At 44.2% G+C, this 26,667-nt stretch overlaps 2 protein-coding genes and 1 pseudogene across 2 annotated transcripts; 1 reads left to right on the plus strand and 2 right to left on the minus strand.

The window, feature by feature from the left end:
• Positions 1 to 2,353: 2,353 nt before the first annotated feature.
• LOC147965268 (uncharacterized) lies at positions 2,354 to 8,725 on the plus strand. Its single transcript, XM_087530382.1, has 6 exons — positions 2,354 to 2,518; positions 2,598 to 2,744; positions 2,805 to 3,199; positions 3,269 to 3,782; positions 4,098 to 4,367; positions 8,522 to 8,725. The coding sequence occupies exons 1-6, from the start codon at positions 2,354 to 2,356 to the stop codon at positions 8,723 to 8,725; spliced, it is 1,695 nt and encodes a 564-aa protein (XP_087386508.1).
• Positions 8,726 to 10,956: 2,231 nt separating this feature from the next.
• On the minus strand, positions 10,957 to 12,060 carry LOC125517119 (uncharacterized). The gene has a single exon (XM_048682308.2). It carries the CDS (start codon positions 12,058 to 12,060, stop codon positions 10,957 to 10,959), a length of 1,104 nt encoding a protein of 367 aa, XP_048538265.2.
• Positions 12,061 to 24,179: 12,119 nt separating this feature from the next.
• On the minus strand, positions 24,180 to 24,938 carry LOC125516199 (uncharacterized; annotated as a pseudogene).
• Between the last annotated feature and the right edge of the window lie 1,729 nt (positions 24,939 to 26,667).

Raw genomic sequence — 26,667 nt, forward strand, 5'->3', positions numbered from 1 at the left:
CCACCACTTGTCGTACACATGTATGGGCCTTAGAGATTAACTAGGGATTATTGTCTTACATGGGCCTAAGCCCATCTGTCGTGGAATTAACACGTCATATGTCCTCTTGAAAGGACTTAGTCGTGGAGCCATCGCTACGGGTTAGCTTGAAGGGGTTAAATCGGACAAAGGACACGGGAGTTTATACTAGTTCGGCCCCTTCGATGAAGGTAAAAGCCTACGTCTAGTTGTGATGGAATTGCTTGGGTTTCGATGACCAGGGAGCGAATACGCTTTGCCTGAGTCTCGAGTTGTTGTCTCTCTGCCCTGAACTGCCGCCGGGTCACCCCTTTATATACTCAGGAGGACCCCGGCCGGTCTATAGAGTCCCGGGGCTGGCTCATACAAGTGTCTGCCTCGGTCTCCTCTTTTCTATATTACAATACAAGTTTATACAATCATGGCGGTTTACTATCATGGGCCCTAAATTGCCCATGGGCTCTGGGCCTCTAAGCTTCATTCGTAAAGCGCCATCTTCTGGGTCTTCTTGGGTTTCAGTATAGCGGAAGGTGAACCGGCCCCTCCTGGGCGGTTTACCCTTAGTAGTTATATCCTCAACATTAGGCCCCAGATTGATTTGAACCTGTTTATGTCAATCTTCAATCCTTAGAAAAACTACTGGAATTTCTAACAACTCTCGTAAACCGCCATATTGTCTTCTCCCTGTGAATTTTGGTGAACCGCCATGACGTCATCTTCTGGCACTACAGTAAATCCTTGTGATGTCATCCCGGTATAAAATATTTATGAAGATTCCCTTCTCTTTAATTAATTCCTGAAGATCGAGGCGACAGCTGCATCCTCTTTTGCCGCTTAGACTCCTCGATTTTCGCACCTGCCGTTTTATCCCCCTTCCTTTATAAATAAGACCAGGGCTCCTTCCATTTTCCCCCTTTCCTCTTCGCGTCGTCTTCCTCCTCGCGACCCGAAGACCTCAAGCATCGCCGCCACCACCGTCGTCGATCTTCAAGTCTGCACCAACTAGGCCGCTGCATCACCCTGTTCGTACCAGATCTCATGTGATACTCCGCCGCTGCGTGGCCCTGGTAAATACTCCTTTTCTTATTAGATCTACATTAAGGGTTCGAAGTTTCTTCGGTGTTCATCAGTGTTCATCAGTGTTTATCTGCTTTTCCTTGAGCATCTTACTGAATCTAGCTAGGCCTGATAGTTTCTCTTTGCGGCTGGATCTGTAGCTTTACTCTGCCATACTACAGCATCTTACTGTTCCTGGATAGATCCTTATCTGAACCTTCCCTGTTCTGCTTCTCACCATTGTAGGGCTCAGAAAAATTTCTTTATTGAACGACGGTAGATCCAAAATTATATCACCATCTTGTGAAACTTGTTTCTGCAACACTTAGCAGATTTTCAGATTGGGTTCTGCCTCCCAAGGGCGGTTTAACCTTTAGTAGTTGATAATCCGTCATATGCCATTAGCCCTCACTTAAACCGCCATCTAGACTTGAATGGCAATGCCCGGTTCACTTCGTATGCACACTTTGATTAAATTGCCGGTTTAACATTTGATAAATACACATGAACTGTCAATCGTAAACCGTCCATTTTCCTTTTTACAGACCTTGTGAGATGGCGAAGCAATTTTGCTGCTTGCAATTGGGTTCCATCTCGGATCACAGAGACACAAATCAATGGATATGTCATCACGGGTGCTTTAGCTCCAAAAAATGTCCTTCGTTGGCGAGTTCCGGGCCCTGAGTGCCCTCCTAAGCCTCAAGATGGAGAAGTGATTGTGTTTATGCAACATTTAGCTCGAGGGTTTAGTCCCCCCGGATCAAATTTTTTCCGGGATGTACTTGCCAGCTTCCAGCTCCATCCTCAAGACATTGGACAAAATTATGTGTCCAACATATGCGATTTCCAAGTATTCTGCGAGGTTTACCTGCAAGAAGAACCAACCGTTGATCTCTTTCAAGACCTCTTCCACTTAAACTGCCGGACCGAATTTTCTGACGGCCCCAATACTGAACTTGGTGGCGTGTCAATTCAAAAGAGGAAAGAGGTTGAATTTCCTCACGCTAAACTTCACAACCATCCAAAAGACTGGAACCAAACTTGGTTCTATTGTCAGAACACTGCCCCTGCTGAAGAAAATCCTTTGCCGGGCTACCGTCCGCACCGGCTTAGCAATAGCCACCCTTTACCTGAACGATTGTCTGCCAAAGAATGACAAGCCTACGCACCTCAACTCGCCAAACTCCAGGCTTTCCTTGCCAATGGTTTAACTGGTGTGGATCTCGTCCGCTGTTGGGTTTCATGGTGTATTCTACCTTTAAGCCGCCGCCCCGGATTGATGTGTGAATATACCGGCAAGACCAATGACCCACAACGGTTTAATGAAATAGAACTGACTGATGATGAAGTTACTGAGAGTGTAAAGAAAATACTTGACGAACCGCTCGCCGTATGCACTCAAACCGGTCTGCGCCCTTATTATGCCTCCAACAAACCGCCGGCGGTAAAAACTTTAACCTTGTACCTTCCTGATCCTTCTCCGCTTTAACACTTCTATAATAACCCTTTGTGCAATCCCGCAGGCCAATAGCTCCTTCTGGAAAAGGAAACCACAAGAAAAACCGGCCAAGGCTCCTCGTGTCAAGAGCAAGGCCACCAAGAGAACTGTCAAGAAGAAAACTGCCGAGTCTTCTGAACCGCCAGAAGATGTCAGTGACTCGGCTGAAGAGGTAAAACTTGACTCCCTTGGCTTCTATTTCATACACCTTATTGATAATGATTACTCCCAGGATGATGCGGAGGCCAGCCGTGCAGATCATGTTGAGGTAATTTGCCTTTCTGACTCAGAACTTGTGCCGGTTCAAAGATTTCGCCGTGCAGTTCGGAAAGTGAAATGCTCTCACCCTCTTGCTTATTTGGGTCAAAAACTTTCTTTGAAGACACAGCAAACTGAAGGGCGTCGCACAACCCGGCATAGCGGTCAACGGGTCACTTCTTCCGGTTTACCTCATACACCAAACCGGAAACGTCGTCCAGAGGTTTCTTGTTCTCCTGAAAAACTTTATCCTTTGAAGGGTTTTTTCCGATGCCCTCCCAATCCATCTAATTCAAATTACCAGGTGTCTTCTAATTCGTCTGGCGGTTCATCCACTACTCAGCTGCCTCCACTGAAAACCGTCCCTGGGTAAGTATGCAGCCCTCCATTTTTCCTTCATAATTCGGTTAATCATGCTAATCCTTGTTTTAATATTAGTGCCAAAGCTCGTCTGAGCAAGAAGGATAAGACTAGTGCCCCTACTGGCGAAGTTGAACCGGAGGAGATTCCTGAAAATGCGGATGAAAATCTTGATAACATCATGGATGATGCTGTCCCGCCGGAGCCAGCTACCAATGCTGATCCGCCGGAAGCTGATCCGGCTACACATGAGGGCACATCAAGTCCACATGCTACACCTGCAAGTCCAGTTGTTGATCCACTGAACTCAACTGCTAATCCGCCAAACCCTGCTACCACTCCAAACCCAGCCAAAGATGATGACGTTGTTGTTACTGGCACTGCTTATACCGCCCCGGGCAATCCAGTTATCTTGGCAAAACATACCGCCAAGGACGAGTTTGTTTCTATGGGAAAGGGGAAGATGGAGGCTGACTTGTCAAAATATGCTAATCTTTCTGCCCAGGATCTTCATTCCGGATTCTTGAACCGGCTTTATGCAAGCCGAGATTATGAAGCCGATTTGGTAAATCTGATGAAGGAACGCTATGAGGTGATAATTTTCGTCCTTATCTTGTATCCTCACTGCCTTGTATCTTTTAGCCCCCAAGGGCCGGTTTAACTTGCAAAGATAAACCGGGACTTTCGATCTTCCATACTGCACATTGTTGACTTTTCCTTGCTTATGTTCTTGAGCAAATATACATTAGCCCCCAAGTGCCAGGATTGAAACTTGTATTAATCCTCGAGACTTTGAACAAGCAGTAGTAAAGAAGCAATCCGCATTAGCCCCCAAGTGCCAAGTGTATAACTAGTTGTATACTTGGGACTTTGATAAAATATTGATATGCTCCTTTGATTGTGGCAGGCTGATATAAACCATCAACGCACTCAAATTGCTGATCTTCAAGAAAGTATCAAATCCCATCAAGAAGAATCTTCCAAGGCCAAAGATGAGCTAAGAGCCGCTTTTACTTCCCTGGAACAACTTAAAGAAGGATTCAAGACTGAACGTGCCAATTGGGACACTGAGAAGGATGCATTGCGGAAACGGGCTGAAGACGTCGAGTCAGCTCTTAAACCGGTGGCAGAGGAGCTTTCTGGATTGAAGCATCAAGTTAATGCCATGACCTCTACAGTATTTGGTAAGTACTCCTACCAAGGCATCTGAAATAGCCATCTTGTAAGGTGCCGGTTGAAATATGAAATCCTTAAACCGTTGTAGGTAGCCGCATTACTCATCTGGGCTCGGATGTACGGATGAAACTAAAAGTAGCATATACTCTGATTGAACAACTGTATGCTGGTGCCCAACGGGTTATCTGCGCAGCATCCTACGATAATCCGGCCCCAACACCGATCAAGGACACTCTGGCAAGGCTATCCATGGCACCAGCACAGATAGAAGAGGTGAAGCGATCCACTGCCAGGGCTGGCGCTTTGTTGGCACTCACCCGAGCCAAAGCGTGGATAGCCGACCTGGATCCGGTTAACCTCGCCAAAGGCTTTCCAAGCACACAAGAAAACGGGGCAGATTTTGATGATGAAGCCCTTAAAAATGTGACAAGGGAAATGCGTCCTCTGGCGAGTTAGCTGGCAGAAGATGCTAACTTGACTGTTCACCGGTCTTATTATGATGCCAACAACAAACGGATTAATGCTGTCATGCCGGAAGTGCAAAATCTTATTCCGCCAATCCGTAAGCACACTTATGCCCCTGACGTTGATCCATCGGAACTTATCAGTGAAGAAGTTGTCTTTCAGGCTTTAACCCGGATTGACTGGACCACCGCGGACTTCCAGCCACTAGGTGAGGAGAAGGAGGCTGATCCGACGCCAAATGACCCATCAACTTCACATCAACATGGTAATGAGGCTTGATCCGGCAATCTGATTGATGCTCCATAAACTTTGTTCAGTTGGAAACAACACCATATTTTGGGCCTTAAAGCGCCTTGTAATAGGCTAGCGAAAATACTTTGATATGTTGCCATCGTGCATTGGGATATACTTTTTCCTTGATCCGTCATGATAATTTCAGTACTGGCTTATGTACTTTCACAATATTATGCAATCCCTGCATCTGCATAAGAGAAAATCTGTGATATGAAACTATGCTGTTGTTTTACCAATTTTTACTTTAGTAAGGGTGAAAACCCAACTTCCACCATGCAATGCTGGTATATATGATATAAAACCGGGTTGTGATGAACGCCGGATGATTGCTGGAGACAAGGTGTCAGAGCCAGACTGGTTTGAAGGATGTCGGGTTACCTTTAATTGTATGCTTTAACAGAAAAGATCCGTAAGCCATACCGGGTTAACATAAATATTATGAAAGAACAAAAAACTTGGCAAGAAGCAAAAAAAACCATGGTCAAGGCTTTTCAAGGGCTGCCAGGCCCAAATCGAGGCTTTTCATGGGCTGCCAGGCCACTGAGTTAAACCATTTTGACAAAGCCTTTTAAGATGGGCCTCCAACTAACCAATCATCGTTTTAACTTTGACAAGTTCAGGGTCTCAATGAGAGTAACTGTCAAACGTTCGACGGGTCGTGCCAGGATTACCTGGATAGGAGTGGCTTACTTGATGAAGGCAGGTTAACCCGGGGTTTTAGGTGAATACACCAAGCTTCCAAGCCGTGGGTCGATACCCGGCTACAAGGGTCCTTTCAAACTCTTTGGTATTTGACACAAAGAGCCCCCAAGTAACTTTGTGAGCTGTGCTCAATGGGTGCCTATGTTTGAGTCATGCTTTGAGCAACCAAACTCTCTTTGGCCCCTTGGGTGTGAAGCTCCCAAGCTAGGTGGTGGCATGATAGCCGGTTTAACAGGTAGTACTTCGCTTTATTAGTTGAAGCCCCCAAGCAAAACAGATATTTGAAGAAAACGACGGAGACCCTGCTTAATAGCAAGGATGCCGGTTTATTATATTGGTCATAATATATACATTGTTGAAATATGTACATAAGAAAAGCCTGTGGCTTCAAGTGTAATAAGGCCGTAGGAGAGCTATGTTCCATGGCCGCCGGGTCTCCTCCTCAGAGCTGCGTGAGTCTTCTCGAACGTCAATGAGGTAGTATGATCCATTGTGCAGATCTTTACTGACCACAAAGGGCCCTTCCCAAGGTGGGGATAACTTATGCATATCGGTCTGGTCTTGAATGAGCCGGAGCACCAAATCGCCTTCTTGAAAGGTTCTTGTCTTAACCCGGCGGCTGCGATAACGCCGTAGGTCTTGTTGATAAACCGCCAACCGAGCCAAAGCCATGTCCCGTTTCTCATCTAACAGGTCCAGCGCCTCTTGGCATGCTTGCTCGTTGTCCGCTTCAATATAATTCGCAACCCGGGGCGAGTCGTGACGAATATCACTTGGGAGGACGGCCTCAGCCCCATAAACCATGAAACAAGGTGTATAACCCGTAGATCGGTTTGGGGTGGTATTTATACTCCATAACACAGATGGTAATTCTTCCACCCAACAACCCGGCGTCCGCTTCAAAGGGACCATAAGCCAAGGCTTGATACCCTTCAGGATCTCTTGATTCGCCCTCTCAGCTTGACCATTAGACTGGGGGTGAGCCACGGACGCTACATCAAGTCGGATGTGTTCTCGTTGGCAAAACTCCTCCATTTCACCTTTAGAAAGGTTCGTACCATTATCTGTGATGATGCTGTGTGGAAAACCAAAACGGAAAATAATTTTTTTGAGAAATTGAACCGCCGTGGCTGCATCACATTTACTGATGGGCTCCGCTTCAACCCATTTAGTGAACTTGTCAACCGCCACCAACAGGTGGGTCTTCTTGTCCTTGGATCGCTTAAAGGGTCCAACCATATCAAGCCCCCAAGTAGCAAACGGCCAAGTGATGGGAATCATGCGTAACTCTTGAGCCGGAACATGAGCTCGACTTGAAAATTTCTGACAAGCGTCACACCGCTTTACCAGATCCTCCGCATCAGAATGAGCTGTCAACCAGTAGAACCCATGTCGAAAAGCTTTAGCCACCAAGGATTTTGAACTGGCATGGTGACCGCAATCCCCTTCATGGATTTCACGTAGAATCTCTTGTCCTTCTTCAGGAGAAACACAACGTTGGAATACGCCTAAAACGTTAGAATGGTGTAACTCGCCATTGTGAACAACCATAGACTTGGACCGACGGATTATCTGTCTGGCGAAAAGCTCATCATCTGGTAACTCACCCCGGTTCAGATACGCCAAATATGGAACCGTCCAATCCGGAGTGGCATGTAAAGCGGCTACCAATTGGGCCTGCGGATCAGGAACAGCTAAATCCTCCTCTGTAGGCAACTTTATAGACGGGTTATGCAAGATATCTAGAAAGGTATTGGGTGGTACCGGTTTACACTGAGATCCCAGCCGGCTTAGAGCATCTGCTGCTTCATTCTTGCGCCGGTCAATGTGCTCCACCTGATAACCCTTAAAGTGACCTGCTACAATATCCACCTCGCGCCTATAAGCTGCCATGAGTGGGTCCTCAACACCATCCATAATCCATCACGGTTGTCCCGCCGCCACTGGCCACCATGGTGCATGCCCCCATCTATCCTGGTTAGCCCCAATCGTGCACCAAATCAGTCGCTCAGATCCAATCAAACCCTACCATGCATGGGAGCCGAGACAGACCTCTCCCCACGGCTGCCGAAGCCTGCCGCGTCGCCGGAGAACCCACGCCGTTGTTGCGTCTATGCCACTTTTTGGTGTTTTATTTATTTCCTGATTTGTTTGCTTTCTGGTGTTTGATTTCCTGATTTCACTTGTTTGCTTGAAGGACTATATGTATGTCACTGGGGGAACCGCTCCCCTCCGACTCCGAGCCGCTAGAGAGAGATGACACGGCACATGTACCAGCCGTGCCGCATGTCCAATCGCCTGCCGGCAGCATGTAGCGGTACAAGTCAAGGTGCATGTGCCCCAGTTGCAGCGGTTGGAGCTCGATATGCCTCCCCCAAGTGTACTATGGTGATGCGTGTATTGGCCGAACAAGGCCAAATTTTCTGGGCCTGCCGATCAACGCTTTGCAATCTCGAGTTTCTCTCGCAAGTTTTGCAAAAATGTGCTACTTTTGGGGCCCCATACATCGTAGCACTTGATATTTTCCCCTTATAACAAAGTTTAGCAAGAACGAGTGCACAATGTGTTCATGATGCTGGAAACTCTTCTGCGGAGAGACGTGATCAAGAGCATCATCCATCTGCTTGACTGCCTGTTAATGTTTGCTCTGTTCTTGGAACCCAAGTGTTCTATTGATTGCTCTGTTTCGTGCAGAAGGTGCTCTGCTCCAGGCGGTACATCCAGAGGTCGCCGCCGCCGCCAGCAGAGCCGGCAATGTCGAAGCCGGCGTTCTGGAACACGCCGATGCTGCCGATATTAACCGGCAACAAGTGGACAGCCCCAGCGGTGGCGGGACGTGGTCCACCTCCAGGAGAAGGCATCGTCAGCCTTGGGCATGATCTGCACCTGCAATGCTGAGGATCTCGCAGAGATGAAGCTACTCAACAATATACGCACCCTGGCCTCAACATTGAGCGAGCAAGCGAGAGATATCAATGTTCCATAAAAGAAACGGGAATTAGTATTCTGACGGAGCGACCATAAAAGCTAGAAATGTACTACTCCCTCTGTTCACTTTTATAAGACCTTGAAGACATTTCAGACAATGTGCAAAACAACATATTTTGAGTTGTCTGAAACGACTTACAAAAGTGAACGGAGGGAGTAACTCATATGAGCAACGGTCCATGAACATATGTGCTTTGGGAATCTCCCAGTATAAAAAACGCTATCAACTACTCCCTCTGTACCAAAATGCTTACATTTACAGAGGGAGTATGTATGTGTGTGCTGAACAAATTTAAAAACTGTACGCTCCTGAACCTTCTATATGATCCATCAACACGGCCGTAAGCTTCATCAGAAAGATAAATCCGCACCGGAAGGATTGACCTTCAACTCTTCATGATTGAGCCCAAACTCCTGCTGGTGAGCGGCCTTCCATCCCCTACTTGAAATTATGCAGAGCTCTCCACCAGAAATTGCAAACTTTGTGCACTTTTATCTTCCACACCTTCTTCCATCTAGGTAATTTACCACTTTAGTGCCAGTTGAGCAAGCTGCACAAGCCACTCTCAGGTTTCTTTCCTGGCCAGCATCATCAGTGAGCACATGATAAGCCAACCTGACGGAGTAGATGTTTCTCAAAACCCAAGCAATCCCATCTTCATCCAGCAGACAACCAGGAATCGCCGTAGGATATGAAACAACATGAAATTTTCCAACAACACCAGTGATCTGTAAAATAGGGATGTTTCTCTGATTTTAATTTTTCAAGGTGATCGAGCTTGTCCGTCTAACAGTAATAGGTATAACAGTTGAATATGATGGTTGGAGGTAGAAACTACAGTTTGCTAATGAAGTAATCATGTTCTGCAGACATTCCAAAGACTAACAGTCTGCAGAATTTTCCATCATACTGGGTGGAAGAAAGAGGAAGGATTTCCTCATAGCAAAAATACAAAAATATACTCACTATTTTATATATTTTAAATACTTGTGTACCTCAAGGAATATGGATCTTACCACCAGTGTTCTCCTAATTTGTAGCCCGAAATATTTCATCTCATGTACCCAAATATTTAAATATATTTGATCTCAATGTGGCCACAATGTCAAAAGCAACGGTAGTTGCATATCATTTACCCTGCAAAAAAGAAAAGAGGGTTGCATACCATTTAATCTTGACTCCACCATTCTTTGGATTGTACAACTCGAACAATTTCAGATGAAACTATAACCATCGGTCTCCTAGTTGGGGCATGAATTGTTCCAGAGGGTGAACAACAAACACTAAAAGGGTTGCAACTTGCAAGAAAGGATGCTTCCTGGTCAACTGTTCCTCGGAAATAACTTATGTCCAAGGCCATTGTTAAGTTGTTACTGCATTTAAATCAATCTGCTATGTCATGCAAACAACTTGACAGCCGACACTATGCTGTTTCAAACTGCTTTCTGTTCTTTGTTCGTCCTATCTATAAGAGGAGTGCGTATGACCCATTCTTTCGCTTTTTAGCTCACTGGCCATCCGCTGGCAATTTCGGGCTTTATACTGAAAAGAGAACTGCAACAACATTGGAAAGCTTGGGTTCCATCCAATCCTAACTCCTTATGCATGAACATATAAGGTAGTAGTACATAAGGATCTTGAGAAAACATGTTAGTCACGTATAACAGAAGTACTGCGTTCAAGGTTTTATTCTACCAATCTATCCATGCCATTAATCCTGCTTTCCTGCCATTGTTTTTCTGATGACTATACCTCAGGAGAGATGACTAGACACTTCCCTGCCACTAATCCTGAAATAAGATGTAGTGACCAGACATGGGGATCTTATAACTCTTAGTTGCGAAAGAATGATCATGGCAGTTAGATACAGGATCATCTAATCTTTGGAGGAAAAAAATGAATAAACACTACTTTAGTTGCACCACCTTTTCTAATCCCTGTCAATTGTGATATCGCAAGCACAAAAGTACAACGCTTTTAGTTCTTGAAACATGTGACCATCTCTGGGCTCAGGTTCAAGAAAATTGCAAAAGGGAACCAACTTCTTTTTATTTCTCTTCATAGTAGTGCCACATATCACAACAGTTTACATCAAGATTACACAGCAGGTCTTGCATAAAACAAGCAAAACACTTCTTAATTACATCCAGAACACTACAGGAGAAAAGGACAGGATATGCTTGGACACTACACAAGAGCTAGAGCAGTGGCGCGTGGTTTGCAGCTCTCCCCTGTGATCATACTTAAGCCCAAACGTGCTCATATGGAGCACGCAACAATCGACGATGCATGTAGGCTCCACTCCGTCGCGCTGCACACAATCGACAAGGCAAAAGTTGCTGTTGCCCATGTACGCGAGAGTGGCCCTTATTGCTGCCAGCCGCCGCTCCGGGACTTTGAGGAACAACTTCTCCTTCGCAATCTTACAATATGGCTGCACAGCACTTTCGCGGCTGCGGGAGGCGACTTCACAGGCACAAATGTACCCGTCTTTACGGAGCCCAACCCATGCGTCTAGCTCGCTGTCATAGTAGCCTTGTCCTTGGAAAGGTAGTGCCCATTCCCCATGCCACCTCCACTCAGAACGCTTGGTGTCAAATGAGAAGGTACCCTTTGGAACATGTTGATAAAGACTGTCGTGTGCAGACATGAATATGGTGTGCCCATCCGGGTGCAGCGCGTAAGAGGAAATTATATCATCCATGGCAAATGGTGGTGGCGATGGCACCCTTTTCCAGGACCAATCCATGGCTGGCCGTGGATCCTCAAGCTCATCGCTTCCCGTGGCTGCCCAAGACATGGCCTCAAAAGAGTGCTGCTCGCCGTCATGGCGAGATGTCAATGCATACAACTTATCACCGGCGGCCACAGAGATGTCAATGCCGCCAAGCAATGAACGTGGTAGGCTTGGCCCGATGGTGATTCCTGCTATCTCGGTATCATATACGAGGATGGGAGTCTGTGGACAGTGTGGGTTGGTGGCGATGAAGATCCTGTTACCAAAGGCCGTGAAGCTCATGCCAAGATGGCGTACTGGCACAGGAAACCGGAGGACGGGAGGGCCAGGGAACCCTAACTGCACGTCGCTGGTGCAGGTATCTTGCAAAGTGTCGGCATCAACCTTGTAGATGCTGAAGCCCGTGTCCCAATCATCCAGCACCAGGTAGAGGTGCTTCTTCGGCGCACGCCGCGGCCTTTTTCCGGTGCGGTCGCCGTCGAGGTGCGAGTGCTGACGCTTAGGCATGTGTAGGATCTAGAAGTAGATGTGTCTAAGGGGGGGGGGGTGATTAGACACTTCGTGCTAAAGTTGCAATTTTTAATCCTTTTCGGTTCAAGTGGAGTTTAGGCACAATTTCAGTACACACAATACATATCAAGCAAGCATGCAAAGAGTATATGAGCAGCGGAATGTAAAGCATGCAACTTGCAAGAATGTAAAGGGAAGGATTTGGAGAGATCAAACGCAATTGGAGACACGGATGTTTTTTTCCCGTGGTTCGGATAGGTGGTGCTATCCTACATCCACGTTGATGGAGACTTCAACCCACGAAGGGTAACGGTTGCGCGAGTCCACACAGGGCTCCACCCAAGGGCAACGGTTGCGCGAGTCCACGAAGGGCTCCACCCACAAAGGGTCCACGAAGAAGCAACCACCCACAAAGGGTCCACGAAGAAGCAACCTTGTCTATCCCACCATGGCCATCACCCACGAAGGACTTGCCTCACTACCGGTAGATCTTCACGAAGTAGGCGATCTCCTTGCCCTTACAAACTCCTTGGTTCAACTCCACAATCTTGTCGGAGGCTCCCAAGTGACACCTAGCCAATCTAGGAGACACCACTCTCCAAGAAGTAACAAATGGTGTGTAGGTAATGAACTCCTTGCTCTTGTGCTTCAAATGATAGTCTCCCCAACACTCAACTCTCTCTCATAGGATTTGGATTTGGTGGAAAGAAGATTTGAGTAGAAAGCAACTTGGGAAGGCTAGAGATCAAGATTCATATGGTAGGAATGGAATGTCTTGGTCTCAACACATGAGCAGGTGGTTCTCTCTCAGAACATATGAGTTGGAATGATGTGTGTGTTCTGATGGATCTCTCATCGAATGAGAAGGAGGTGGAGGGGTATATATAGCCTCCACACAAAATCCAACTGTTACACAGTTTTCCAATCTCGGTGGGACCGAATCAATAAACTCGGTCGGACCGAAAATGTAAACCTAGTGACCGTTAGTGATTTCGGTGGGACCGACTGGACCAACTCGGTGGGACCGATGTGCTAGGGTTAGGGTAAATCCAAAACTCGGTTTGACCAATTACTCAAACTCGGTGGGACCGATTTGGGTAATAAGTGAAACTGAGATTTGGTCAAGCAAACTCGGTGGGACCGATTGCATATCTCGGTGGGACCGAGAATATTGCAATGGGTAACAGAAAGTTTGCAAGCCCATCTCGGTGAGACCGAGATCCCATCGGTGAGGCCGAGCTGATTAGGGTTTGGCAGTGGCTTATGACAAGTGAAACTCAGTGGCGCCGGATAGGAAGAATCGGTAGGACCGAGTTTGGCTTAGGGTTTAGGTCATATGTGGATATGGGAAAGTAGTTGAGGATTTTGGAGCATATCATTAAGCACATGAAGCAAGAGGCTCATTAAGCAACACCTCATCCCTCCTTGATAGTATTGGCTTTTCCTATGGACTCAATGTGATCTTGGATCACTAAAATGTAAAAGTGAAGGGTCTTGAGCTTGAAGCTTTAGCCAATCTCTTGTCCTTGGCATCTTGAAGGAGTTCCCACAACCTTTAGTCCATTCCACTCCATTGTTGAACTTATCTGAAACATGCTAGATAGAAGTGTTAGTCCAACAAGAGATATGTTGTCATCAATTATCAAAACCACCTAGGGAGCACTTGTGCTTTCAATCTCCCCCTTTTTGGTAATTGATGGCAACATACATCAAAGCTTTAGATAAAGATATACAGAACAGCAAGTAAAGCTTTGGAAGAACATGTAGCAAGCATAGGCTCCCCCTACATGTATGCACTCATGTAAATATGAAATATAGAGGCATGTGAGAGCATAATCATGACAGAGTAGGCAATGTGTTACATGTATCTTGGCCATATGCATCAGAGCAAAAGATTATTAAGGAAAATACCTTCATGCTCATGAGTCCTTCTTGCAAACAGTATGTACATAAGCAAGAACTCCTCATACTCATGATTTTGATGCATATACTTACCTTGTGGTCTCGAGTTGGCTTAGGATGGAATGAACCTGCAAACAAGGTTAGATAACATAGGTACGTCCACTAGCCAGAGCAAACAAAAGAAACCACAAGAATGCCAAGACTGGGATGACATGTAGAGAGTGATAACATTGGATTCAACATGTCCCCAAGAATAAAGATATGCAATGAATTTGGCTGATTTCTTTTCCCTTAGGTGTCTTGCTCCCCCTGAATCTTACATGGGATATTGGGAGAAGATAGGAAACAGAAAATCAGAGCTGAATAGAACTTAATTCAAATGAGTTCATATGAACATGTCTTTCCCCCAAAAAGACATGTGGCATCTCTCCTCTTGAACATCAAGCATCTGGGATCCTTGAGTATTTTTCTCTCCCTGGAGATCTCTCTCTCTCCCCCTTAACAACATCTGGGATCCTTGAGACTTTCTCTCCCCCTTAGTACTTTTTCTCTCTTGGTGTGATCTCTCTTTCCTACAAGCTTTGATGTGATCTCTCTCTCCCCCTTTGACATCAATTTCCAAGAAGGTTTTTCCTGGAATTCGTCGAATAGGTTTGGTCCTTGAGATTCAGCACAAAGCAGAGGATAAAATTGTGATGCTTGTGGAGGACAAGATTCATTGAGTGGAGCTGGATCAGAAGAAATGTAGAACAAGTGGCAAAATGGTTTTCTTATTACAAAGTCGGTGGCACCGAAAAGATTCGGTTGGACCGAAATTTGCAAGTCAGTGAAACCGAGTTTACAGAGAAAAACACTTGTCACCTCAGCTCACTAGTCAAGTAAGATCTCACAAAGATTTGCAATGAATTAGCTGAAGGATTTGCAAGAAATTTGATGCAGAAATATGCAGAATAAAAACAAACAGGAAAAAGTGAAAGTTTCTAGATGAAGTTTTTTTTTGTTTGAGAAAGAAGGAAACAAATATGCAAGGAACAAATGCAATAACTCAGAAAAGGACACAAGAGAACTTCATCTAGAATTGGGCGGTGACATAGTCACCTATGTTAGAGTATATTGACTTAGGAGTCAAGTGAGGACACTTGATCATAGGTCATACTCATCGTTTAAGCTCAAAATGGGGTTACCATTTTTCATTTAAGCATCTTGATGTATTCACATCTTGTTGAGTTGCTTTGACTCATGTCTTGGAGTAAAGCTTCTCTAAGATGGAATGACATACCTTGGGTGGTGATGTGGTTCTTGCTCATGTAGTTGAACTTGTGTGGGTGCTCAGGGTTGATGTAGTTCATCAAGAGTTGGGAGCACCACTTGGAGTTTGAGTTCATCTACCTACATGGGTTAGTTCTTGCAAGGAAGAGCACTTGTGTATCCAAAAATGACAATCATGAAGCTTAACATAGAGTTTGTCAAAGGATATGTTTGAATGGTTTTGTGCTTCCTTGTCTTCAACCACTATTGTGTAGAGTCTTGGTCTTGTAGAGATTGCTCAAGATGTGAGTGAGTCGCAATCTCATGGAATTAAATTCAACCAAGCACCTACATGGGTTAGACAACATGCAAGGTGCAAATATATCCAAGACATAAGATAGTTATCATAAGAGATACATCATGGATTAGTTATAAGCTCATGTCTTGCATGTAGCCAATGGAGTTTCTACTCCAAGTTCGAAGCATCAATGATGTTCAATTCTCCTCTCAACCTGCAAAACACTTTCTCATCAAGCGGTTTAGTGAATATATCTGCTAATTGCTTATCGGTGCGAACATGCTTAAGATTGATGTCACCCTTAGCAACATGATCTCGAATGAAATGATGACGAACTTCAATATGCTTAGTTCGAGAATGTTGTACAGGATTATGACCAATTTTGATAGCACTTTCATTGTCACAAAGCAGTGGAACATGTTTCACATAAATCCCATAATCTTTAAGAGTTTGGGTCATCCAAAGTAATTGAGCACAACATGAACCAGCGGCAATGTATTCCGCTTCGGCGGTGGATAAGGATACCGAGTTTTGTTTCTTGGAAGACCAAGACACAAGAGATCTACCAAGAAATTGACAAGTACCCTAAGTGGACTTTCTATCAACCTTGTCTCCGGCATAATCTGAGTCGGAATAGCCAACAAGATCAAAAGAAGACCTCTTAGGATACCAAATGCCAAAATTTGGTGTATGGATTAAATATCTCACTATCCTTTTCACATCCTTAAGATGACAATCTTTAGGAGCAGCTTGATATCGTGCACGCATGCACACACTTAGAATAATATCGGGACGTGAAGCACATAGGTATAACAATGAACCAATCATAGAGCGATAAACCTTTTGATCAACAGGTTCACCATCTTTGGTTAAATCATTATGTCCACTAGTAGGCATGGGTGTAGACATACCTTTGCATTCTTGCATATTGAACTTCTTGAATAAGTCCTTGGTGTACTTTTTTTGAGAGACAAATGTACCTTACTTAGTTTGCTTGATTTGCAACCCGAGAAAGAATTTGAGTTCACTCATCATAGACATCTCAAACTTCTCTGACATTAGCTTTCCAAACTTTTCACTAAAGAGAGGGTTAGTTGAACCAAATATGATGTCATCAACATAAATTTGGCATACAAATAGTTCTCCATTAACCCTTTTAGTAAAAAGAGTAGAATCAATTTTACCAATTTCAAAACCACCTGTAGTAAGGAACTTGGTCAAGCATTTATACCATGCTCTAGGAGCTTGTTTAAGACCATAAAGAGCTTTGTGAAGTTTGTAAACATGATTTGGTTTCTTAGGATTGACAAAGCCGGGAGGTTGTTTGACATAAACTTCCTCCTCTATTTCTCCATTTAGAAAAGCACTTTTAATGTCCATTTGGTACAAGGTGATATTATGGTGATTAGCATAGGCAAGTAAGATGCGAATGGACTCAAGTCTAGCAACGGGAGCATACGTCTCACCATAGTCCATACCTTTGACTTGTGTGTATCCTTGGGCGACGAGACGTGCTTTGTTGCGAATCACTTGTCCATCTTCATCTTGCTTATTGCGAAACACCCATTTGGTACCAATGATGTTGTGGTTGTTGTCTGGCTTCTCAACCAATGTCCAAACTTGGTTTCTCTCAAAATTATGTAGATCTTCATGCATAGCGTTTATCCAATCCGGATCTTCCAATGCTTCTTCAACCTTCATTGGTTCAATGCTCGAGATGAATGAATAGTTTTCACAAAAGTTAGCTAAACGAGTTTTTGAGCGAGTGATTCTCCCGGTTTGTATATCATTGAGGATTTGCTCGACGGGATGATCTTTGGCAATTCTTGCTCGAACTCGTGAGAGCTTTTGCTTGGGTCTTTGTTGAGCATCTTCTTCATCTTGTTCTTCTTCTTGGCCTTCTTCATTTTTGACGTCGTCGTTCTCTTGTCGTGGTGGAGAAGGAGGTTGTTGATGTTCATCTTGACGTACTTCCTCGTTTTCTTCATCTTGGTGTGGCCCACTTGTGGATGCTTCCGTGTCGATTCTTGGTTCACCTTGTTGTGAAGTAGAAGCTTCCACTTGGACGGATGAAGTACTCTCCTTCACCTCTGTTGGACGAATTTTGCCAATAGACAAGTCTTGAATTGCTTTTGAGGGGTCTTTGTCTCCTACATCAATTGGCAATTGCTCTACTTGCGAGCCATTAGATTCATCAAACTTCACATCTACCGTCTCTTCAACCTTTCGGGTGAAATTGTTGTAGACACGGTAAGTGTGAGAGTTTGATCCATAACCAAGTAGAAAACCTTCATGAGATTTAGGTGCAAACTTTGAACGATGATGCTTATCAAGAATGTAGCACTTTGAGCCAAATACTCGAAAGTATCCAACTTGAGGCTTGTTACCGGTGAGGAGCTCGTATGCCGTCTTGCCGAGTAGCTTGTGAAGATATAAGCGATTTGTTGCGTGACAAGCTGTCTCAACCGCTTCTGCCCAAAAGTGCTTTGGCGTCTTGTATTCATCAAGCATTGTTCTTGCCATTTTGATGAGCGTCCGGTTCTTCCTCTCAACAACTCCATTTTGTTGAGGTGTGTATGTAGCCGAGAACTCGTGTGAAATCCCTTCTTCGTCAAGAAAGGTGTCCACATTTGCGTTCTTGAACTCTATTCCGTTGTCACTCCGAACCTTCTTGATCTTCACATCAAACTGATTTTGGGCTTTCCTAGTGAAGTTTCTGAAGATCTTCTGGACCTGTGACTTGTCATTAAGAAAGAACACCCATGTAAATCTTGAAAAATCATCAACTATAACTAGACCAAAAGAATTTCCACCGAGACTCTTGTAGGCATTGGGACCAAAAAGATCCATGTGAAGCAGCTCGAGTGGCCTCCTTATGGTCATGATGTTCTTCACGGGATGTCTTCCTCCAACCTGTTTACCTGCTTGACAAGCACTGCAAAGTCTATCCTTATCAAATATGACATCGTTAACTCCAAGGATATGATTTCCTTTAATAAGCTTGTCAAGGTTTCTCATGCCAACGTGACCTAATCGTCTATGCCACAACCAGCCTTTTGAGGATTTAGCAACAAAGCAAGTTTTAGGTTGTGCCTTTTTAGAGAAATCGACAATGTAAAGATCACCTCTACGCATACCCATAAAGACCATTTTATGATTGTCTCGACGAAATACTTGGCAATCTACCTCAGTAAATAGGACGTTCAAACCGAAATCAGCAAGTCTAGATACTGAAAGTAAGTTATAGCCAAGAGATTCAACGAGCATGACATTTTGAATGGAACTATCATGTGAGATGGCCACCTTACCAAGGCCAACCACTTTACCCTTTGAATTATCACCAAAGGTGACATATTTTCGAGGGCCGTTGTTTTCAGCAAGCTCACGGAACATCTCTTCATCTCCGGTCATATGATCAGTGCATCCACTATCAAGAACCCATTCCTTTCCTCCTGATTCATATCCCCGAAGATTTGCCATAAGACCAAAATGTCTCATTGCATTATCAAGATCGGAGTCACTATCATCATCATAATATTCATGTTCATCATGATCTTGTGACTCATCATTTCCTAGAGAGGGTAATTCATTAGATAAATGATCAAAGTGGTTACTTTTATGAATTCTTATAGCTTTGAGTATGATATCATTAATGATTCCAACATCTCCTTTAGCATGCTTAAGATTGGCAAGTTCAAGAAGACATTTACCAAAACTAGGATCACTAGAGTTCATCTTACTCAAGGCAATAGATTTATGGAGAATTTCATCCAAAGTTTTCAAGGAGTGATTGGGAAACCGTTCCTCAAGAAATTTCCATATAGTATAGGCGCAATTTTGAGTAGGCAAACTAGCAATCAAATCTTTGGGCAATCCTCTAATGATGAGCTCAATAGTTCTAAGATTGCGAATCATGTCAATATCTTCGTCTAGGGTAGGATGCAAGGGATCAATATGGGGTGCACAAGGGCTAGCAATATACTTGTTCAAATGATATTGATTGAAGATTACAAGCATCTCATTTTTCCACTCATGAAAATACTTTCCATCAAGAATGGGCACTCTATGTCTAAGACTCCCTAGAGTAGACACATCCATCTTCCTCCAATGGTGATTAAACCAAGGCAATGGAGACCAAAGCTCTGATACCACTTGTAGGATCTAGAAGTAGATGTGTCTAAAGGGGGGGTGATTAGACACTTCGTGCTAAAGTTGCAATTTTTAATCCTTTTCGGTTCAAGTGGAGTTTAGGCACAATTTCAGTACACACAATACATATCAAGCAAGCATGCAAAGAGTATATGACCAACGGAATGTAAAGCATGCAACTTGCAAGAATGTAAAGGGAAGGATTTGGAGAGATCAAACGCAATTGGAGACACGGATGTTTTTTTCCCGTGGTTCGGATAGGTGGTGCTATCCTACATCCACGTTGATGGAGACTTCAACCCACGAAGGGTAACGGTTGCGTGAGTCCACACAGGGCTCCACCCAAGGGCAACGGTTGCGCGAGTCCACGAAGGGCTCCACCCACGAAGGGTCCACGAAGAAGCAACCACCCACAAAGGGTCCACGAAGAAGCAACCTTGTCTATCCCACCATGGCCATCGCCCACGAAGGACTTGCCTCACTAGCGGTAGATCTTCACGAAGTAGGCGATCTCCTTGCCCTTACAAACTCCTTGGTTCAACTCCACAATCTTGTCGGAGGCTCCCAAGTGACACCTAGCCAATCTAGGAGACACCACTCTCCAAGAAGTAACAAATGGTGTGTAGGTAATGAACTCCTTGCTCTTGTGCTTCAAATGATAGTCTCCCCAACACTCAACTCTCTCTCATAGGATTTGGATTTGGTGGAAAGAAGATTTGAGTAGAAAGCAACTTGGGAAGGCTAGAGATCAAGATTCATATGGTAGGAATGGAATGTCTTGGTCTCAACACATGAGTAGGTGGTTCTCTCTCAGAACATATGAGTTGGAATGATGTGTGTGTTCTGATGGCTCTCTCATCGAATGAGAAGGAGGTGGAGGGGTATATATAGCTTCCACACAAAATCCAACCGTTACACAGTTTTCCAATCTCGGTGGGACCGAATCAATAAACTCGGTCGGACCGAAAATGTAAACCTAGTGACCGTTAGTGATTTTGGTGGGACCGACTGGACCAACTCGGTGGGACCGATGTGCTAGGGTTAGGGTAAATCCAAAACTCGGTTTGACCGATTACTCAAACTCGGTGGGACCGATTTGGGTAATAAGTGAAACTGAGATTTGGTCAAGCAAACTCGGTGGGACCGATTGCATATCTCGGTGGGACCGAGAATATTGCAATGGGTAACAGAAAGTTTGCAAGCCCATCTCGGTGAGACCGAGATCCCATCGGTGAGACCGAGCTGATTAGGGTTTGGCAGTGGCTTATGACAAGTGAAACTCGGTGGCGCCGGATAGGAAGAATCGGTAGGACCGAGTTTGGCTTAGGGTTTAGGTCATATGTGGATATGGGAAAGTAGTTGAGGATTTTGGAGCATATCATTAAGCACATGAAGCAAGAGGCTCATTAAGCAACACCTCATCCCTCCTTGATAGTATTGGCTTTTCCTATGGACTCAATGTGATCTTGGATCACTAAAATGTAAAAGTGAAGGGTCTTGAGCTTGAAGCTTTAGCCAATCTCTTGTCCTTAGCATCTTGAAGGAGTTCCCACAACCTTTAGTCCATGCCACTCCATTGTTGAACTTATCTGAAACATGCTAGATAGAAGTGTTAGTCCAACAAGAGATATGTTGTCATCAATTATCAAAACCACCTAGGGAGCACTTGTGCTTTCAGCATGCTTCTGCAATGGATCTTCCGGCCCTAAAGATTGATTTTTTTGTTCTGGTGGTTACGAGGTCGCCAGTACAGGAGAAGAAACGAGCCGGAAGGGCAAGGAGACGACAATGGGGATCCAGATCTATCTATCTAACCTGGCAATGGTGTGTTACTTATAGGTCTTGGAACCCCTCCCCTTATTTATGAAGCGGGGCCTCGGATTGGAGTGACTAATCCAACTCCCGGTCGCGCTCGGATTGCAGATAGAACTCCCGACCTAGACCCCGAGTTGGAGCAGAAGCACGAAATGACTAATCCAACTCCCGGCAATGGGACCCCCCTACAGGACAGCCAGGAGTTACCGGAGTTATCGCGCCGTCGTCGCCGGAGTCGTTGCCGCCGCGCCTGGGGTCGCCGGAATGTTGATGTGGCCGGCGGCGCTCCGGCCCTCCTCTGCTTCCCCTCCTTTCTTTGCGCGTCTGCTTTTTTTTCTTTTGAGGGCTACTTTGCGCGTCTGCTATTCTTTCTTCAGACGCCTCCATTGTAAATCTCAAAAAATAAGATAAATTCTCTAAAAGATCCTCAAAAAATGAAGTTCTCAAAAAATATAAATTCTCAAAAAAAATCTCTAAATTTGCTAAAAAAATAAGATAAATTCTCTAAAAGATCCTCAAAAAAGATAAAATTTTCTTTAAATATACTTCGCTAAAACAAATAATTCCTCTATAAAAATAGTGATCTAAACGCTATTATATTTCTTTAGGGAGGGACTACATATTACCGGCCGAAGCCACCAAGAAAATACATATTAAAAAATGTTACCCAAAATTTATAAAATTTTCATGAATTTTTTAATAGTTCATGGATTAAAACAATGTTCATGCATTCTAAATAGCTTTCATGATTTTATAAAGTTTATTTTTAAAATGATTTGAATTTAAATATATTCAAATAATAATAATAATACATTCCTACGTTATAAAAAAGAGGTACACCATTTGTTTAAAGTACATGGTTCTTTCAAAATTAAATATTTAAGAAATGCTCGTGAATACTTTAAATTGCAATTTTAAAAATGGTCATGATTTTTCAAAATTGAATCTCTTTTGAAAAATGTTTATCTATTATGAACCAGTATAAGCAAAACCGGAAGAAAAACAAACGAAACTACACCACCCCGCACATGGGGAGGCACGGCACTCAAAATTGATCTCTATTCTCTAGTCGAGTGGCTTGGTGCGCGCGTTGAAGAGAGAAACGAGGAAAGCTCGTCCATGCCTCAAGTTGTAGATTATTGAGTATTGACTGTCCGATTGATATGAATCGACTTTCAGATTCAGTAAAGAAAATGATTAAACTGGTAGATCTCTGAATCTACTGAAGATTCTGAATATGTGCAAGTGCAGATAAACTTGACTTCAGAAGGATGAAAACCAACCTTAGTCTTCACGCAAGAGAAACTTAAGCTATGTGTGCAGACTGAATCTCTGCTGAAGCCACCACAGTGGTTTTAACTTTTTTACAGGGAATATCAGAAGTTCTACTTAAGCATTAAAGGAGAAGGAAAATCTGTGCAGACTGAAACCCAGCTTAAGCAGTCCACAGTCTGTTCTGAAGGAGCCAGAGAGAAAACCTGATCTTACCTTTAGTTCGGAAGGGCCAAATGTTGCGGCTGTTGGTGTTCTGAATCTGACCAAAGAAAGAAATGAGCATCATAGGCTGACCAAAGAAACTGTGATGAAGATATCCATGTGATCTTAAGAGGAGAGGAGATACGCTGGACTCCACTCATCCACTTGCCATTGAGGATGCCCTCACTGACCGTGATCTTTTCTCCTTTACGCCAAACGTAACAGAGAAGCAGAAATCTCCGAGGGCTCCTACCCACGTCTGACCGCAGCCCGAAAGGAGACATGCTCCACATTATCGATCTGAACCTTAGTCTTTCAGCTTCATTTGGTGTCAAACTAAAGCTGACCTCAGGTCTTGACTCCCCTTTTGTGTTTTGAGAATCAATTCACTAACTGAAGGAAAATTTTCATAGCTTTTCCATTTACACAGCAAAGCTAAGAGAGAGAGAGAGGGAGAGAGATGATCTGCCGAAAATATAATTTATTCTTTATTCTGCTGCAGAGGACAGGATGTGATTTTGCAGTTGTACACTCCGGTGCATAACTGACATGAATCAATCATCAAGACAAAAAGGTATATCATGGCATTATAAATAATACAGACAGAAAAAGAAAATACACTTCAGGTGATATTCCAGTGCAGAATAAAATGCATACATGTCAAGAGGGTATAAAGCTCCACCGCGCCAGCATCACAAAGCACTATCATGGCATTAGGAACAAGTTCACAACAAAACCACCAGAAAGAAATAATATGTTGATTTCAGGTGATGTTCCACCGCATACCAAAGAGCGTAAATGACATACACCAGTCATCACACACAAATGTAAGTGTCCACCACAAGGACATCTCAAAGAAGGGCAAGATTTCTACTATACAGCCCAAAAAGAAAAGAAGAATATCAAATCGCTATCCGTTTTCTAGTTACAAGCTGTGTTCAAACAGAGCACCAGGTCTCCAGCCTTCAGCTTTCATTGCATTGTACCTGTCCATGATGAAATGGAAGGATGAGGACCTGCTGCTGCAGCACACATTCTTGGCGCAGAAGAGCTAAGGCTGCTATTGAGATTTACAGCATGGCTTGAATCATGTGCGGTCATACACAAGTGGACGTACAGAGTTTGCGAGGGCCTTCTATCAGATGACGGAATCTTACTGTGTGCAAAAGTACAATGTAGGATGCTTTCAGACGCTGTAATTCACAGAGAGGTGACTGAGGTAGCCACCCTAGTGCAATGCCCTTTGAAGATCAGATAGCAACCTGCGGAACTCATTCATAATCAGGTAGATAGCGAGCCTGCAGTGGCTTTTTGCTAAGTGATGGAAGGAGTTCATCAACAACCTCAGAAGGCCTCTTATGTCATCTTCATATTCAAATCTATGGCCATCATCGTCCTCGTAGTTCAGTGTATCACGAAGAAACGAACAACGCAGGCCTTCAGATTTCCATCCTTTGTAATGTCCCTAGGAGTTCAGAAGATCTTCTCCACCAGCGGTATCTTTGACTTTCCAGAACAGCTGAAACAATGAGACAAAGTTTCCATATCCTTGATAAGGCTCCATCAGGTCAATATGACTACAGAGTAGGCTGCCATCACACGCGTTCACTCCCTGGGATATGATCCTTAGCCACTCGGTCAGATCAAATGGTAGCTTCTGACCATGAAATACCTCCTCGGTAACCATATGAACAAATTGGCGGTAGTCAAGGTCCCCAACAGCCTCACGGTACTCCACTATCGCGCCCTCGGCTAGACCATCAAGCTTGATGGAGTCATCTTGATAGATTTGGAAGTTCTTCGAGGAAAAGTTTCCAGCAAGAGCAAAGTGTTCATGATGGAGCTTGACAACTTTGTTAAATGAACGCATCAAGATCACTCTGCTACGAAGCATAGATAACTTCAGAGTGGTCGGTATCATTATCTCAGCAACCTCTTCGCAGCTCAGGACATCTCTACATCCAGGGAGCTCACAGTACTCGTGCATCTTGTACCTCAAAGAATAATCATACAAACTCTCTGTGTCTTCGATCTCTACCGCACACCTGAGGTGCCTGTGATGAGCATCAAAATTCAGCCTCCTTGGAACTCCTAGCTTGTTCCTAGCACTACACTTCAGGACTTTAGAGCCCGTTGACTTGCAGTTCCTGTAACAGTGATAAAGATTGAGTAGAGTCCTTCCGAGGTGCTTTCATATGTGCTAATAAAATGCATGACCACAATAATGTAATGAATAAAAATGTAAGGTAAGGCATACCCATACCTTACAGGGGACTTCTTAGCTGGTGGTGTCATTGTGTTTTCTTGAGAAATCAGTTTTTCAACAATTCCTTTTGGTTCAGTAGCCAATCCAATAGCCTGCCTTCTTTAGAACAGCTCTCGACCCATCCTATTGAGCTCACTTGCTTTTTTCAGAGGAACTGGGAGTTAGTGCAAGAAGATGTTATACAAGTTGTGAAAGAATTCTTTAAGTCAAGGATTATGCCACCAGGTACAAATGATACGGTTATTTGTCTCATCCCCAAGGGGAGTGATCCACAAGGTATGAAGGTTTATAAACCGATCAGCCTATGCAATGCACTTTACAAGGTGGTGTCAAAATGTCTGGTAAACAGACTAAGGCCTTTTTTGGATGAGATCATCTCAGAGACGCAGAGCGCCTTCATTCCCGGCAGGATGATTACCGATAATGCGACCATTGCCTTCGAGTGCTTCCATAAGATCCAACATAGCAATAATGGATCGAATACTCACTGTGCGTACAAAATGGATCTTGCCAAAGCTTACGACAGATGTGACTGGAGGTTTCTTGAGGGAGCAATGCACAAACTGGGCTTCTGCCAAACATGGATTGGGTGGATAATGAGCTGTGTCAAATCGGTGTCATATGCTGTCAAGTGGAATGGCCAACTCCTTGAATCCTTTATACCCACAAGAGGGCTTCGGCAGGGTGATCCCCTAAGCTCATATTTGTTTCTTCTGGTAGCAGATGGACTAGTTAGCGCCCTCCGTAAGGAGATTGCAGCTAAAAGAATAACTCCCATAAAGGTGGCTAGGGGAAGCCCAGGGATTTCCAACTTGTTGTTTGCTGATGACAGTTTGCTATTTTTTAAAGCTTCACATGGGGAGGCTTTAGTGATAAAGGAGGTTCTCGAAAAGTTCCAATGAGGCACGGGGCAGCTACTGAGTCAAGCGAAGTGTTCCTTACTATTTAGTGAACACTGTCCAGTGCATGTCCAGGAAAGTATTAAGGATACACTAGGGGTAGTGGCATCATCCTTTGAGAGCAAGTACCTGGGCCTCCCAACCCCGGAGGGTAGGATGAAGGGTGAAAAGTTTCAACCTATTATGGAGAGGTTTGTGAAGAGATGCTCGGATTGGAATGAAAGGTACATGTCTCACGCAGCAAAAGAGGTCCACATAATCTCGGTTGCTCAAGCATTACCCACCTACCCAATGAGAATTTTCAAGATGAACAAAAGTTTCTGTGAAAAGTATGAGAAACTTATTAGGGACTTTTGGTGGGGTGATGAAGAGGGACACAGGAAGGTGCACTGGATGTCATGGGAACAAATGGTGAAACCGAAGCGGGGAGGTGGAATTGGTTTCCGTGATATGCTGTCCTTTAACCAGGCTTTGCTTGCGAGGCAAGGATGGAGATTACTCCAGTATCCGAACAGCCTGTGTGCTAGGGTTCTAAAGTCCAAATATTACCC

This window comes from Triticum urartu, chromosome 6A (genome assembly GCF_056163025.1).
Source record: "Triticum urartu cultivar PI428250 chromosome 6A, HENAU_Tu73, whole genome shotgun sequence".
Taxonomy (NCBI): Eukaryota; Viridiplantae; Streptophyta; class Magnoliopsida; order Poales; family Poaceae; genus Triticum; species Triticum urartu.